The 14,679-nt window shown below is 50.6% G+C and overlaps 1 protein-coding gene across 1 annotated transcript; it reads right to left on the bottom strand.

Annotated features, from left to right (window-relative positions):
- Positions 1–1,688: 1,688 nt before the first annotated feature.
- On the bottom strand, positions 1,689–13,743 carry elp3 (elongator acetyltransferase complex subunit 3). The gene is made up of 15 exons (XM_072702634.1): positions 13,576–13,743; positions 11,530–11,629; positions 11,046–11,184; positions 10,879–10,949; positions 9,619–9,682; positions 9,241–9,309; positions 8,012–8,166; positions 4,548–4,709; positions 4,336–4,462; positions 3,014–3,207; positions 2,812–2,902; positions 2,670–2,735; positions 2,324–2,551; positions 2,154–2,235; positions 1,689–1,913 (listed from the first exon to the last, which is right to left on the bottom strand). Exons 1-15 carry the CDS (start codon positions 13,595–13,597, stop codon positions 1,837–1,839), a joined length of 1,647 nt encoding a protein of 548 aa, XP_072558735.1. The 5' UTR covers positions 13,598–13,743; the 3' UTR covers positions 1,689–1,836.
- Between the last annotated feature and the right edge of the window lie 936 nt (positions 13,744–14,679).

Here is a 14,679-nt window from a genome sequence, read left to right as displayed (position 1 = left end):
GCGACGTGAGAGCCCATCGGGGGCACGCTTTGCGGCCCCGTAACTCAGCCGTTTGGCAGCCCCAGATGGAAAAATAATTGTGTGGTGGGGAGACGGATAAATTAGCGAAACCTGCCAGGGTGGCTGCTATTGGGGTTCCCGTGGTGAGCCCCTCGACACGCCGCGGGGACGCCGCACAACGGCTAATAGAACAGTGGTGACTAACCGCTCGGGCCTGATTGAAGCACGAGGCCCAGGAGCAGCATCTCACCGGTAGCCTCTCATTCCGAGACGCACACAGCAATAGATGAGAGCTAAACTAATTGGGGGGGGGGGGTGTTTATATAAAAAAGCCACTTTCAGACAACAGAGCAATTTAGGAAATAACCTGCTTAAGGAAATGGGTTTAATCTCCATGCTAATGAGGGAATATTTGCAGCTGACTCCTCAGAGTTTTACAGCTGAACCAGTAACAATGGTCAAGCTCGTGTCAGGTGGACTGATCGCTGGATTCAGGGTACAGTTACCAGTACCAGTGATACTGGCCAGAGGTTGCTGTAATAATACAATTTACACTACAAGTCACCGAGAGCACAAAATTAATAATAAAAAAAAAACTTTATTGTACTAAAAATTATATTTATGCCATTTAAATTTGTATTTCCTTGGCTGTGGTGCCCTAAATCGAAGCAAATCGAACTAAAATTCAGGCTTGAAAACGACTCTATACTATAATGCTGAGCATGGGCAACCGACCAGAATGTCTGAATCACCAGTCCGCCAGTGACTAGCACTGTCTGATGTGTTAGAGATAAAGGTACCAAGATGTCGACCAGCAGGCATCTCAAAACCTGCCTGTGTCTGAGGAGTGGAGCCCAAAGTGACAGGAACATGGCTGTCGCCTGTCTGGGCACCGCCTAGCCAGTGGGGCCCTTGGTTACTCTGTATGGGCACCGCCTAGCCAATGGGGCCCTTGGTTACTCAGTATGAGCACCGCCTAGCCAGTGGGACCCTTGGTTACTCTGTATGGGCACCGCCTAGCCAATGGGGCCCTTGGTTACTCTGTATGAGCACCGCCTAGCCAATGGGGCCCTTGGTTACTCTGTATGAGCATCGCCTAGCCAATGGGGCCCTTGGTTACTCTGTATGAGCACCGCCTAGCCAATGGGGCCCTTGGTTACTCTGTATGAGCACCGCCTAGCCAATGGGGCCCTTGGTTACTCTGTATGGGCACCGCCTAGCCAGTGGGACCCTTGGTTACTCTGTATGAGCACCGCCTAGCCAATGGGGCCCTTGGTTACTCTGTATGAGCACCGCCTAGCCAATGGGGCCCTTGGTTACTCTGTATGGGCACCGCCTAGCCAATGGGGCCCTTGGTTACTCTGTATGAGCACCGCTTAGCCAATGGGGCCCTCGGTTACTTTGTATGAGCATCGCCTAGCCAATGGGGCCCTCGGTTACCCTGTATGAGCATCGCCTAGCCAATGGGGCCCTCGGTTACCCTGTCCGGGCACCGCCTAGCCAATGGGGCCCTCGATTACCCTGTCCGGGCACCGCCTAGCCAATGGGACCCTCTGATACTCCCGCCTAACAAATGGGGCCCAGGAAAGCCAACTGAGCCTATCCTCACACAAGCGTCTTTGAGGAGTTCGAAGCAAAGCACAGTTACCCTGGAAACATTTTACAAAACAGGCATCATTGACAGTCTGTTCACCAACATAAAAGAAAAAAAATAGATTTAATCATATGCTGATATGTTTGCATTCCAAGATAAAAGCAGTTCAGTAAAGAGGTCTTGTGGGTGTTTTGTACAGGCTGTGCTCCCTGTTAGGCGCTCCGTGGTCATGTGACCCTCTGTCAGTCCAGGCGCTTCACCATATACGGCCCCTCCAGCACATAGCCCATCTTCCTGTAGTAGTTCCTGGTTCCCACACCTAAAAGGCCAAAGAGATTAATTTTCATATAAAATTGCTACCTGAATGTGTTCAATAATTACCATCATTAAAAGAGATTATTCATGGGGAAAAGATGGAAAGTTTCTTGTTAACGAGCGATTTTCTCTTATAGGATATGTACTGTCAGGTCTGCATTTCTCTTAATTCACCATCATAAAAACCATCCAGCCATACAGCAGTGATTCATCTGGGGGGGGCGGGTGGGTTAGTTGCGCTTACCGGAGATGACAGCCAGCTTTGTGGCCCCGTGCTCTTCCCGTGCTATCCTCTCTGCCTCCTCCATCAGCAGCATCCCGAAGCCCTAGAGGTCCACGTGGTGATCAGAACCAGCCGCGTGGCAGGACAGGGTTCGTTTCTGCTTGGGGGGGGGGGGGGGGGGTTCATCTCACCTGGTGCTGGAACTTGCTGGGGTCACGGCTGCTGACGGGCACCACAGTGCCGTATACGTGCAGCTCACGCACGATGGACACACCCCCCTTGAGCTCGGCCCGGAAGGACGCCGCTGAGCAGCGACGCAGCCGCAGCAGGCCGATCAGGATGTCCTGCTCTGGGTCCTCGTACGACAGGAATGTCTCCCAGCTGCCATTGGCCACGTAGTCCCTGCGCACCAGCTCCACCTGTGGGCCAAAAGGGGGAATCGCACTCACAGGGACAAGCAACTGGCCATAATTTGTATACCATCCACAGAGATATTTAGGGTCTACCCCATACCCCACACACAAAGCCACCAGTTACCTGGTAGGGCCGCACTTTGTGATGGATCTCCTGGATGCCCACCTCCCTGGTCCTGACATCGCGGCACTGCAAAGACAGCGGAAGGTGTTAGGGGGGCCCCTACTCCCTGCATCCTGCCAGGGTCTTGCGGATTGAGCCTCACCTCGGTGCCCATGTCCTTCATGCGGGCGAGGGCCAATTCTCGCAGGTTTCCGTGCTCCACGCCAGAACTCACCAGTGGCATGGGAATGTCCCTGCACGGACACGGGGGGCAGGCGTCCCGAACGGCATTAGGGAAACCCAAATGGTGTGGCCACCATTTATACCAAGTGACGACCAGCAGAGGGCGCCACCACAAGCCTCACCTCTGCACACGGTACACCCGCATCCACGGCGGCACCAGAGCCAGGATCCGGGCCACCAGGTCCACCAGGGCGCTGGGCGAGTAGCTCTTGTAGCGACCCGTCTTCCATAGCTCGTAGAGCCCAGTGCCGCGGATCACCAGGGTGGGATACAGCTTCAGTCCGTCTGGGCGGAACGCAGGGTTCTCAAAGAACTCCTGTGGGGAATTCGGCACTGCGGTTATGGACTGGAACCAAATCTCTAGGCTCTTGCCTCACGTCCTGGTTAAGACCCATAATCCGAGCCACTGAGCTCCAGGAAAATTCTGCCGACTGCCTAGGAGTGTCCAGGAGCCAAATAGCAAAAATAAAACGTAATCTATGAGCAGTGGGAGTACTGGGTGAAATCGGTGCCCTTAATTAACTTGCGGGACTCGTGCGGTATTGAAGAAGGTAGTTCTGAAAGGACTTTTCTCTTTGTATCTTAGCATGTTTGCTCTGCTTCCCCCGCTGACGCGTGTCGGGCTCATGTGGCCGGCTCCAGTCCGATAAGCGAAGCAAGGCGCGCGTGCCTCTTAATGGCTTTACGTTATCGCTGTCCTGGGGCTCCTCCGGGGACATGCCGGACAGATGGGCCACAGCAATGCGCTTTTACAAACTGAGCCCTCGGGGGGGCATTGAGGACCTCGGGGGGAGCCTCGGGTTAATCACCACGCAGTCGTGTGAATGGGAGCTCAAACCAGTGCCAGATCATTATGGGATGGAGCAGAAGTCCTCTTATGGGGAGGGGAGGGTGACTGGCTCCTGGGGGCAATGACTGCCTCATTAAACACACAGATCCATGACGGGAAAGCAGATTCACCTCAACGACAGCGGGAAAGAAGGAAGGGCTGATTTTACCCTGATCAGACGTTACACTGCAGACATCTTAACGTGCCTACTGAACACAGAGTTCCAGACGGTTCCCCTCACGGAATCACAGGGTTAATACAGACCATAATAAGATAATGGCAGCGGGGCGACTGCGGCACACGCCCGCCGCCAAGCCTCGATAAGGACCCTGCGATGAGATAACTGCCGGATTCATTAGCCAAGACGGGAGCTTCGGCACGCGGCTCCGCCAGCGGCAGTAAAAGCCGACAAAGCGGATCGCGCCTCTGCAGCCCCGCTGACACGCAATTCTCACCCCGCAGCTTTGTCATCAGCCCCTACGGCACCAGTACCCAGCATGCATCTGGGCAGCTACAGCCACAGGAGGAGCCCTCAGGAGACGCAGGTATGGTGTGATGGGGGAGGGGCCTTGACGGGGGGCACAGGGGGAGGGGCCGTGACCGGGTGGGACTCACGATGAACTGCTCCACATCACGCTCCATGCCCACATTTGGGAGGTCCGGCATCATATGGGCCACCACCTTAAAGCCAGCATCCTTGGCCAGGTGGAAGGACTCGCAGACGGCCCGCACCGTGTGGCCCCTGCACAGAGACACGCTCTCAGGGGCCGTACAGACGCCACACGGAGGGCCGTTTCTCCCCACGACGCGGCACCCGCCCCGCCAACCTGTTGGTGTCGCGTGCTACGTCCTCGTAGACGCTCTGCACGCCGATCTCCAGCCGGGTGCAGCCGTAGGCCAGCATATCGCTCAGGTGCCGCTTCAGGCAGTAGTCGGGTCGCGTTTCGATGGTGATGCCTACGCACTTGGTGGTGCTGCGCTCCGAGTACCTGTGGAAGATGGCCAGCCTTCTCAGTGGGGGGGGGGGGGGACAGGGAGCCTACGGGGTGAGGAATCGAAGCCCAACATACACACACGTAGCCCACCGGGGGAATTGAACCCACAACCTCACAAGAGGTGCGCCCATAAATCTAAAGTAGAACAATCCCTCCAGAAACCCCCCCCCAAGTGGGTCTCCCAGGATAACTGAATTGTCAGTCTGCAGCATGACCTTCCAGCAATCGCAAACCAGAACCCGTTACTCAAGGATACGGTAGCAGGGCACTCGATTCCAGAAAGGAGAGGCATTCAACAACTATTCTCACAAAAAACACGATTACGCCCCGCCCTGCAGAAACCGAGCATGTATAAGGCCCTGACGTAAAACCAGAACACCCTCCAAAGACCCCTACACCCTCCTGCTGCGGCTGCCGGGCACGCAAACCCCCCAGGACAGCAGAGGTTCACGTTTCTCCTTGAAACACTTCTGACCAAATAACCATGCCCCCCCCCCCCCCATCAGCTCTCCCCAGATTTATTTAAGGTTTCTAATTTATTTACTAGTGTAGACCAATCAAAAGCTCGCTGTTTATCAGTAAAGACAGACTCCAAGCTGGTATCCGCCTTCATTACGGGTCCCTGATCCATACGATGATAACGACGGAGGTTAAAACACGGGAAGTCCCACCGAAGGGGGTGAAGAATGACAAACTGGGCCGGATCACACTATTCCAGCAGAACGGCACAGACCCAGAGAAAGAAAGGAGGATAGCTTATACCATTAAAATGCTAAACCTTGTTTAGTGAGAAATTACACAGCTGAGAGGTGAAGCTATCTGAGAGTGTTTGAGAGTGGGAATACCACAGCGAAGACAGACCCCCCCAGACAGTGGTCTCTTATCCACCCACAGAGCTGGACAGACAGATGGCGCCAGTCTTTCCAGTGCAGATAAGACCTCACCATTATATCGACCCCGTAGCTTCATACAGCACTGCAGGATTAGCGGCCGAGACAATCACCCTAATCGTGTCATCTTAACGAAGCTGCCGATTAGCGGAGCTATCGGAGAAATCTGGCAGCCAGCACCTACACGCGGCGTCTGTCCTTATCGGGTCACAACGTAACTGAGCGAGCTTGTGACGTCCATCTCGCTCAGCCAGACACGCTTCCGTACTGCCAGACTGAAACCCGACTGGTCGGTGGTTCAGGAAACTGTTCTGATTACTCCCTGGAGGAAGGGGCTAGGGTATGACCACAAAGACTGGCAGAGACCCCCCCCCCCCCCCCCATCAAGAGACGCATGACATATTGGTTAGCATAATAGTACTGGCCGACATTGGCAAGTCATTCTTGCCGGATATTCAAATGTAATCAATATTCATAGTTATCAGCACAGCAGACAAACACATAACTGCTAAAATAATGGAGGATCTGACATTTTCCTTAGTGGAGGATGTTGGATTTTGTCAAATCATTTACCAATCCTGCCTCTCCCCCCATGGACCACTCAAAAAAATCTGCCGAGGGTGAGGGGGGGGGAATCAAGTATAGGGGTGGGGGTCACGGCGAAGGAGGAGAAGATGGCATGCTCCTGTGGGGAGAGACTGCAGGAGATCACGTTCTCCCCAGAAGAAGCAGATCACCAAACCCAAACAGAGACTCAGAGCTTCCGCACGAGGTGGAGTGGTGGGGGGGGGGGGGCTTTCTTGCGTCAGCGCTACGACACTGCGGAGCCCCTCAGCGCAACCCCCCTCCTCCTCAAAGCCTTCATCTGTGGCCGAACCGGCAGCCAGGCAGCAGCTTCTGAAAGCGAAGGAAGTGCAGATCCGGGGCCGCCCCCCCCTGACTGCTCCGGGTGCCACGCCAGGCCAGCTGCAGCAGAAATTAAGAGCACTCAAAGGCAAATAATCGTGCCTTGTTCGGCCCATCTTGAGTGGCGCGAGTGGGCCCGGTCTCCCATGCCAGCGTCCCGCCCCCGCACCTCACGCAGCCATTCACGGCGCGTGGTCTCCTACGCCGCCACATCCGCACCCCCCGCCCCGACCGCCCCTGCCGCTGCCGAGCCTCCGACCCGCTAACTCCAGCTTCAACGTCAGCTACCGAAATGCCACATGAAGGACGTCTCAAGCCCAGAATGAAAGACTTGACTCTCAAAGACCACACTGTCGTACAAAAGCGTAACATCGTCACTGCATATTTTATCAATTTTTTGGGGGGACCGAAGTCAGCTGTGGGAATATCCCCGCCTTTCCTGCAGGAGCTGATCACTAAAAGGTGCAGTCAGGGTAGCCCAGAGCGGAAAGACTCCTCTCACACCTTCCACAGGCTGAGGTTGGAGTGACTCATTTTAAAATGAACTGTACAGTCTTATTATAAAGCTGCAATTCCCTGTATATCCTGTATACATGTCCGTCTGTCCATCCATCCATCCATCCACACTTGGTTCTCCTATGCACGGTTCTGGAGGTGCAGAGCATATCCCATAAAATATAAAACTCAACTGTTTTTTGTTGTTCCAAAACATATTTGTTCAACACTATCATGTACCTACCTAGCACACATACAGGTGGGCAGACGAAAAAAACCCCTAAGTCCCATTTTTCAGTTTCTGAGCAGTTACTGCGTTTGTAGGGCAGCACAGGTGGCAGTAAGGACAGTCATGATCGACACCTTTGAGCAGCCCTGCATCCTGATAATGGTCAGGATACATTACGAACCCCAGCGAGTGGAAGAGTCAGCATCTTGTTTTCACTCCTCCTATCTTCACGCCCAGACCAACATAAATTCCCTTCCATCTGGAACAGACCATACAGCTGCTTCAGTACAGCAACATCAGCATCACTCACTTCCCTTAAGGCCCTTGACCGCCATGCTGTTTAAAGTTAGAGTCTCTGATAGCCTGATAGCCTTGATCAGCAGCAACAGCAATACACTAAATATTTGACAATCTCCTTCAGGGTCAATATTTCGAGCTGAAATGTAGTAGAGGCTGCATGACTCCTCTGGCCCAAACACAGTAAGCACGCAGTGCCCCCTACTGGTGCATCTTTCAGTAAGAAAAATCATTTCAAGGGGATTTCAGAAACACCAAGGCATTTAAAAGAAACCATCCATCCATTTTATTTAACTGCATTGTCCACCTATAGTTTTCTGGCTTTATCAAATTAGTACTGAAAACACTATATGCATCAGAATTATTACCAGCTTAGGTGCTTTGTGGCCAGCAGGGGGAGCTACTTAGGATAATGTTGTGCAGAATATCATATATTACCCTGCAGCGGATAGAAAGGGGAGCATGAGGCCAGCATGTACCTCACTGCCTCGGCCACGGAATTGGAGGTGTGGCCTGACAGTGCGTCGTGCAGGTTCCTGATGAAGTAATCTCTGTACTCCTCAGCCAGGGCCATGAAGGTGCCTCCCATCACGATGAACTCCACCTTGTCCACGCTGTGTCCCAGCTGCTTTAACTGCGCAGATGGAGAGGGGGTGGAGAAGCCTTAGCACAGAGCGCGGCGAGGAGGGGAAGGGCCTTAGCACAGAGCGCGGCGAGGAGGGGAAGGGCCTTAGCACAGAGCGCGGCGAGGAGGGGAAGGACCTTAGCACAGAGCGCGGCGAGGAGGGGAAGGGCCTTAGCACAGAGCGCGGCGAGGAGGGGAAGGGCCTTAGCACAGAGCGCGGCGAGGAGGGGAAGGGCCTTAGCACAGAGCGCGGCGAGGAGGGGAAGGGCCTTAGCACAGAGCGCGGCGAGGAGGGGAAGGGCCTTAGCACAGAGCGCGGCGAGGAGGGGAAGGGCCTTAGCACAGAGCGCGGCGAGGAGGGGAAGGGCCTTAGCACAGAGCGCGGCGAGGAGGGGAAGGGCCTTAGCACAGAGCGCGGCGAGGAGGGGAAGGGCCTTAGCACAGAGAGCGGCGAGGAGGGGAAGGGCCATAGCACAGAGCGCGGCGAGGAGGGGAAGGGCCTTAGCACAGAGCGCGGCGAGGAGGGGAAGGGCCTTAGCACAGAGGGCGGCGAGGAGGGGAAGGGCCTTAGCACAGAGCGCGGCGAGGAGGGGAAGGGCCTTAGCACAGAGGGCGGCGAGGAGGGGAAGGGCCTTAGCACAGAGAGCGGCGAGGAGGGGAAGGGCCTTAGCACAGAGAGCGGCGAGGAGGGGAAGGGCCTTAGCCAGAGAGCGGCGAGGAGGGGAAGGGCCTTAGCACAGAGCGCGGCGAGGAGGGGAAGGGCCTTAGCACAGAGCGCGGCGAGGAGGGGAAGGGCCTTAGCACAGAGGGCGGCGAGGAGGGGAAGGGCCTTAGCACAGAGAGCGGCGAGGAGGGGAAGGGCCTTAGCACAGAGCGCGGCGAGGAGGGGAAGGGCCTTAGCACAGAGCGCGGCGAGGAGGGGAAGGGCCTTAGCACAGAGCGCGGCGAGGAGGGGAAGGGCCTTAGCACAGAGCGCGGCGAGGAGGGGAAGGACCTTAGCACAGAGCGCGGCGAGGAGGGGAAGGACCTTAGCACAGAGCGCGGCGAGGAGGGGATCAGTAAACCGGTGCCATGAGAACCAACCTGCTCCACGCGGTGGCGAGTCTGCAGGTAGGGGTCGTACCGAGCCCGGATGGCCCTCATCGAGGTGGGCTGTGAAGGACAGCGATCATCCGGTTACAAGCTGTGAGTGCACAACTGCTACAACGGCCATGACAGCACTGCCACCTCATATGTAATCATACTATAGTAAATACAAGTAACTCTCTGTTCGAGTAAAATAAAGACCTTTAAATAGACAAATAAGATCTTTAAATATAGCTCCAACTCAATTCTTAAAAACTCATAAACCAAACCTCCCAAAAGCAGTAAAACTTTAACTGCAAAGCCAGTGTCTCATTCACAGAAAATGAAGACAGCTGGAATACAGGTGTGTAAATGCAGATAAAGGAGTACATTTACCTCATAGCCGGTGTAGGACTGTGTGGAATACTCAAAGTCAGAGTCTGGACCACCAGGACAGTAGCTGTATGAGAAAGAGCATCTCAGAGTATCTCACTGCAAAGTACCCTCTAAAATAACCTGCATACACTAACCTAAAACATCCCAAACATAAGGCACATTCCCACCGAAGCTCAGGAACCAAATTCCTAGTTCCGAGTTTCTAGACCATCTCAACCAGGAGCTTTTGTAGCTCTCAGCCACTTTCATGTGTCCCGTTCCCATCACACAACAGGAACTGTGACATTTATGCTAGAGAAGCATCGGAGACACAAAAATCTCGTAGGTTAAACTTCACACATAATTTCATAGAAAACTATACCACCACACCAAAACAATGGAGGCTAAATAAGCCATTTTATTAGTTATTTGTTTGCACGGCCCAAAAAACAGGATGCAGCCATTTATCTATATGACCAAATACATGTTAATAATTCAGTATTAAATCTAGTCAGCAGAACAATCTTTCATTTTCCACAGAATGAAAAACGATGTAACATTATTCTGCTAATAAGCGCTGGCAAGTTAGCTCAGTACCATAGGAGATATTAGACAAAAGTAAATCGTTTTCGATCGAATTTTGCAATGCAGAAATATGGAGATGCAAGCAAAAACAATTAATGCTTTTAATGTAACTGAGATACAAAAATAATTCCATCCGCTCAATCTTTGCTTCTATACTTCATCTCTCTTTTCCTGCTCTTCTGCATACCTTCCAAGTTAGTGCAGGTGCCAATGGTCAGCCAATCAACAAAGTTCATCACTGTGACCCACCACAGTAGTACGTGGGGAATGAAAAGTACCAACTCCGAAGTAGGCACTAAAAAAAGGTTCCGGAACTGCCTCTGAGGAACTACAATCGGACTGAGTTCCTGTGGTGGGAACACAACAAAAGTTCCTTGTTCCCGAAAAAAGTTCCTGCGTTGGGAAAGCACCTATAATGACAATATGTGCACATTCCTCTATCATGATGAAAATTAGTTCTTTCTGTTTTGACTCTTACTCAGTCCATGACTGCAATTTGGGTATAGTTACTAAATTTCACACAAAATTTCCAATTAGAGAACAGAAAACACAAGTTTTACTAGTTAATTAGCTGATGTTTGTTAAGCACCAATACAGAGCTCTCCACTTTTAACTAATTCCAGTTGGCTTGTGCACTCATACAGACTCCGCCCATCCTTGTCCATGTGACCAGCATCATCGATGGGCTCTACTCACACACAGATATTCCCCGTGAAGCTGATGTGGGGGCAGCGATGGGGCTTGCACATCACGGCAACTACCGCAATCTGCACGAGGAGACAGATGGGGCAGGTTAAGGAGGTGGGCTATCCATCAGCACGGCGAAAGAACGTGGAATGGGGGAGGGGCACGCGCACACGAACCCCACTGGCGGTGCGGATGGGTTTGGCCTTGAGCTTGGGCAGCAGGATGCGGCGGTACTGTGGCGGGACGGCCGCAATAATGTCCACCAGGCGCGGCTGCACAGACAGGCCGTACTTTGCCGACGTCTTCGTCTTCACTCTGGGGAAGGTGGGGACAGAAACACACAACCGCAAGATCAGGAAGAGTCAGCTGTACTGGATTATTACGAAGTATCAGGTCCAGATTCACAGAGGGCCAAGCCTGGTCCAGCTAAAAGCTGATTACACCTGAATAACTCCACAACATCTCCTGTGACCCCCCCAAATCTCACAACTATTGCTGGGCTCAATCTCAGTCAATTGGGCTATCAATCAATAAAAAAAGATGCTATATAATAAATTAAGTAAATAAAGTAAGATATCAGTTCCAGAGAAAGCTTTCAAGTTACATCTGGAAAAACAAACTTGTTCTTTCCTTCACACCGCCGTGTTTGCAGATACTGACTTGTTGAGGTTGATATCCTTGCCTTCTTCATGAGCCTCCACCAGCTGCTTGATGACATCTGCAATGGTCATCATCATCAGCTCCGCTCGACTGACGTCACCTGATGAGCATAAGACACACGGAGAGAACAAGATGTTTTATAATGCATCTATTAACAGTAGTAATTATCAAAGTTGCCAGCTCTCAAGCATCTGGCGTGGCACTTTCAGACTCTCACGCTCACGCAATAAATCTTACGGCAAATCTATATCATTCCATTATAAACCTAAAATTAGCAGCATAAAAAGCGTTGGCGTAGTTTGCAAACCCTACAGACTATTTACAAGGTAATAAAACTGTTAAATACATGTAAATGCGTGTGCATGTGTGCGCAGACTTGTCCCAAATTGAACATTTTACGACAGCCAGCTGATCAAAGTTGGCAACCCTGGATTACTGTACCGGGATTATTTCATTTAATTTCAATTTCATTTCAAACACTTTATTTGTCCCCGAGGGGCAATTCAAGGGCACATAGAGCAGTGTTAAGATCTACCTGACTATACATACAAACAAGGGGAAGACAGGTCAGGAGACAGCAGCTCTACAAGCCAGCCGGTCGACCGCACGAGCAGCGACCCGGGCATAGGAAGAACAGAGAAAACGATTACATGAGGTGAGAGAGGCGAGTAAAAAAAAATACAGGCCCTAGACTGTACTCCATTAGGGAGTATAATGTAGGAACAGAAAAAAAAACACCTCAGCAACATAAGCACATAGCCACTACACAATATAAAAAAATCGAGACAAGCCACAGGGAAGGGAATGGGGAAGTGGAGGTAGTCCAGCATGAACAAACAACCATCCGGCCCTGCAGCCAGATGCCCTGGTCATCGACCCGCCTGTTCACGTTGGGGGTGTCAAGCGGCGAAGGCGTTGGATAGGGGGAGGGAGTCCTTGGGGTCGGGGGAGAGGGATGCAAGAGAGTCTCGCTGCCTTGTCCTTCTGGGGGAGTTGTTGAATTCAGCAACGGCCTTGGCCAAGGCCCGTGCTGATTAAGGGGGAGCCAGAAGCAGATAATTAGGTTGTTTGGGTTTTCGGGCGAAAAGCTGAAATTTTGTAGCTTCTCTAATGTCCACACTGGTCTCCGCAATCCCTCCTATGCAGAGCCGAAAGCTTCTCCGTGATGTTATCAAGTTTGCGGTCCATAGTCACAATGATGGTATCCAATTTGCGATCTAGAGCCAAAGTCTGAGTGCCGACAGCTCTGCCAACTCCGTCAATCATCCCGGCTAGCCTAGTGGGGCTTTGAGCGGCTGTCACCGTTTTCTTCAATTTCCGATAAACCAGGGCGATGCCTAATCCAATCAGCATAAGACCCGTTATCAAGGTTCCGAATAGGTAGATATCTTCGACGTCCTCCACAGAAAGAGCTGCCAGACACACGACCCTCCACTTCTCCCATCCGTCCATCGTGTAGGACAGTCAGGTTCCCCTGAACCTGCGCTCCTCTGCGAGAAGATGGTGTCAATTGCATTGAGAGACCAGTTGATCAAATCCATAATTTCCTTAGTTTTGAAGAGCAGGGCTGAGAGGGTCTCTCGAGTATGACAGTAAGACAGTAGACTAGACGAGACGAGAGAAGCAAAGCAGGGAAGATAAGGAGAGGGAGAGAAGTGCGTCCGCCTCCGCTGAGAGCCAAGCAGTCTTTATTACACCCATATACTCACTTAAACATCCCTCACTGATTTCTTATGCTGACATAACATAGACAGTCTAGTTAAGCAGCTACATGTACTACTACTGCTAAACCTTAGACCCTTTTCCCCCTTTTTCCACTGAAGATGCATCACATACTGCAATCTCGCTGAAAAACATTTAACTCACGGGACATATAAATTACGGCACAAACAGCACAAGTGTAAAACTAAAACGGGTAACGTTTAAAGAGGTTACAGAAGATTCGAACCGCTAACCATCTAATAGCAACACTCAGCTAATACGACCGACACCAAAACATCGATTACCAAACACGCAATGAACTTGACAGCTGACTTTAGTACTTACTCTTCTTCTTCGGTTTTCCCATTTCAATACTGTTGTATAAGCAAACAACTCAAAATACAAGATTACGATCAAGAATCAATTCATAGTAAACACACTGCGTATCCAAACACGCTTTCAACCGTAAACTGATCAAAACTGTTGAAAAAAATCAGATACTCCAAACGGAAGTGTGTTCAAAATATTGTTTCGACGGGAAAGCAAAAATCTTCTAATAAGTTCCGCAATAAGGTTAGCCCTAATATACATGTATACAATTATTTATTGCTTTACATTAATACAAATACGTAAAAAGTATAAAGAATTCATACGGATTTAGCAATAAATATACAATATAATGGAAGAAGATCACGAGATATTAAATGTTGATTTTGTTTTGAAGGTATAATCTAGTTACAAAGTTATGAAATCAGTAAGAACTATCCAAATTGCTTTGATTCGATTGTAAGCAGTATTTTTCCTTTTTACTGAAACCTCTCATTAAAGATGACCTTTTCATGAATAATTAGGTCTATGTGTCGCAAATTGTGCCTGTAAATCTGTGATGTAACAAACTAGTAGCGTTGCGTTTATAAATACTTTTTAAAGTTATTCTATTTCAAAATAGCTACTTTTTGAATTCGAGTTTACAAATAGTAAATAAATACTTAGATTGCTCGCATTGCGTGTTTTGACTCCGGAATTTACTGTAATGTAATAGGGTGAACATATGTCCTCCTTTTCCTAGACTTTTCCTCTTTTTTGAGACACCAAAAATGCCTGAAATGTCCGGGATTTCATTTTGTTTTTTGTGTTAGCTTTCTACAGGCAGGATTCTTTCTGTGTACATATTTGCGCAGCTTTGGTGCCTCTCTTTGCGTCCTGTTCCCAGTGTCCAGTTTTTTTTTACAAATTAAAATATGATCACCCTATGTAAACAACTTGCAATAAAAAGCAAGTCTCCTCAGAGCAAATGAGCAGAATGCACAGTGTGCGAATTTAAAAATAAAACTGACAGTGACAACAACCGGAGAATGTCTGCAAACAACACTTCGAAGGGAAAGCTACCATCTGAAAAAAGTATGAATAACGAATTAAATCAACAAATATACCCAATACGTTTTACTG

This window comes from Paramormyrops kingsleyae, chromosome 19 (genome assembly GCF_048594095.1).
Source record: "Paramormyrops kingsleyae isolate MSU_618 chromosome 19, PKINGS_0.4, whole genome shotgun sequence".
NCBI lineage: Eukaryota > Metazoa > Chordata > Actinopteri > Osteoglossiformes > Mormyridae > Paramormyrops > Paramormyrops kingsleyae.
The sequence above is the reverse complement of the archived record's forward strand: the minus strand, read 5'-3'. Positions and strand labels throughout refer to the sequence as shown.

Coding starts and splice junctions, on each gene's coding strand:
- elp3 (XM_072702634.1), bottom strand. CDS start 13,597: ATGGGAAAACCGAAGAAGAAGA. Junction 11,630..13,575: donor GGGAAAACCGAAGAAGAAGA/GTAAGTACTAAA, acceptor TATGCTCATCAG/GTGACGTCAGTCGAGCGGAG. Junction 2,736..2,811: donor TGAAGGACATGGGCACCGAG/GTGAGGCTCAAT, acceptor CTGTCTTTGCAG/TGCCGCGATGTCAGGACCAG.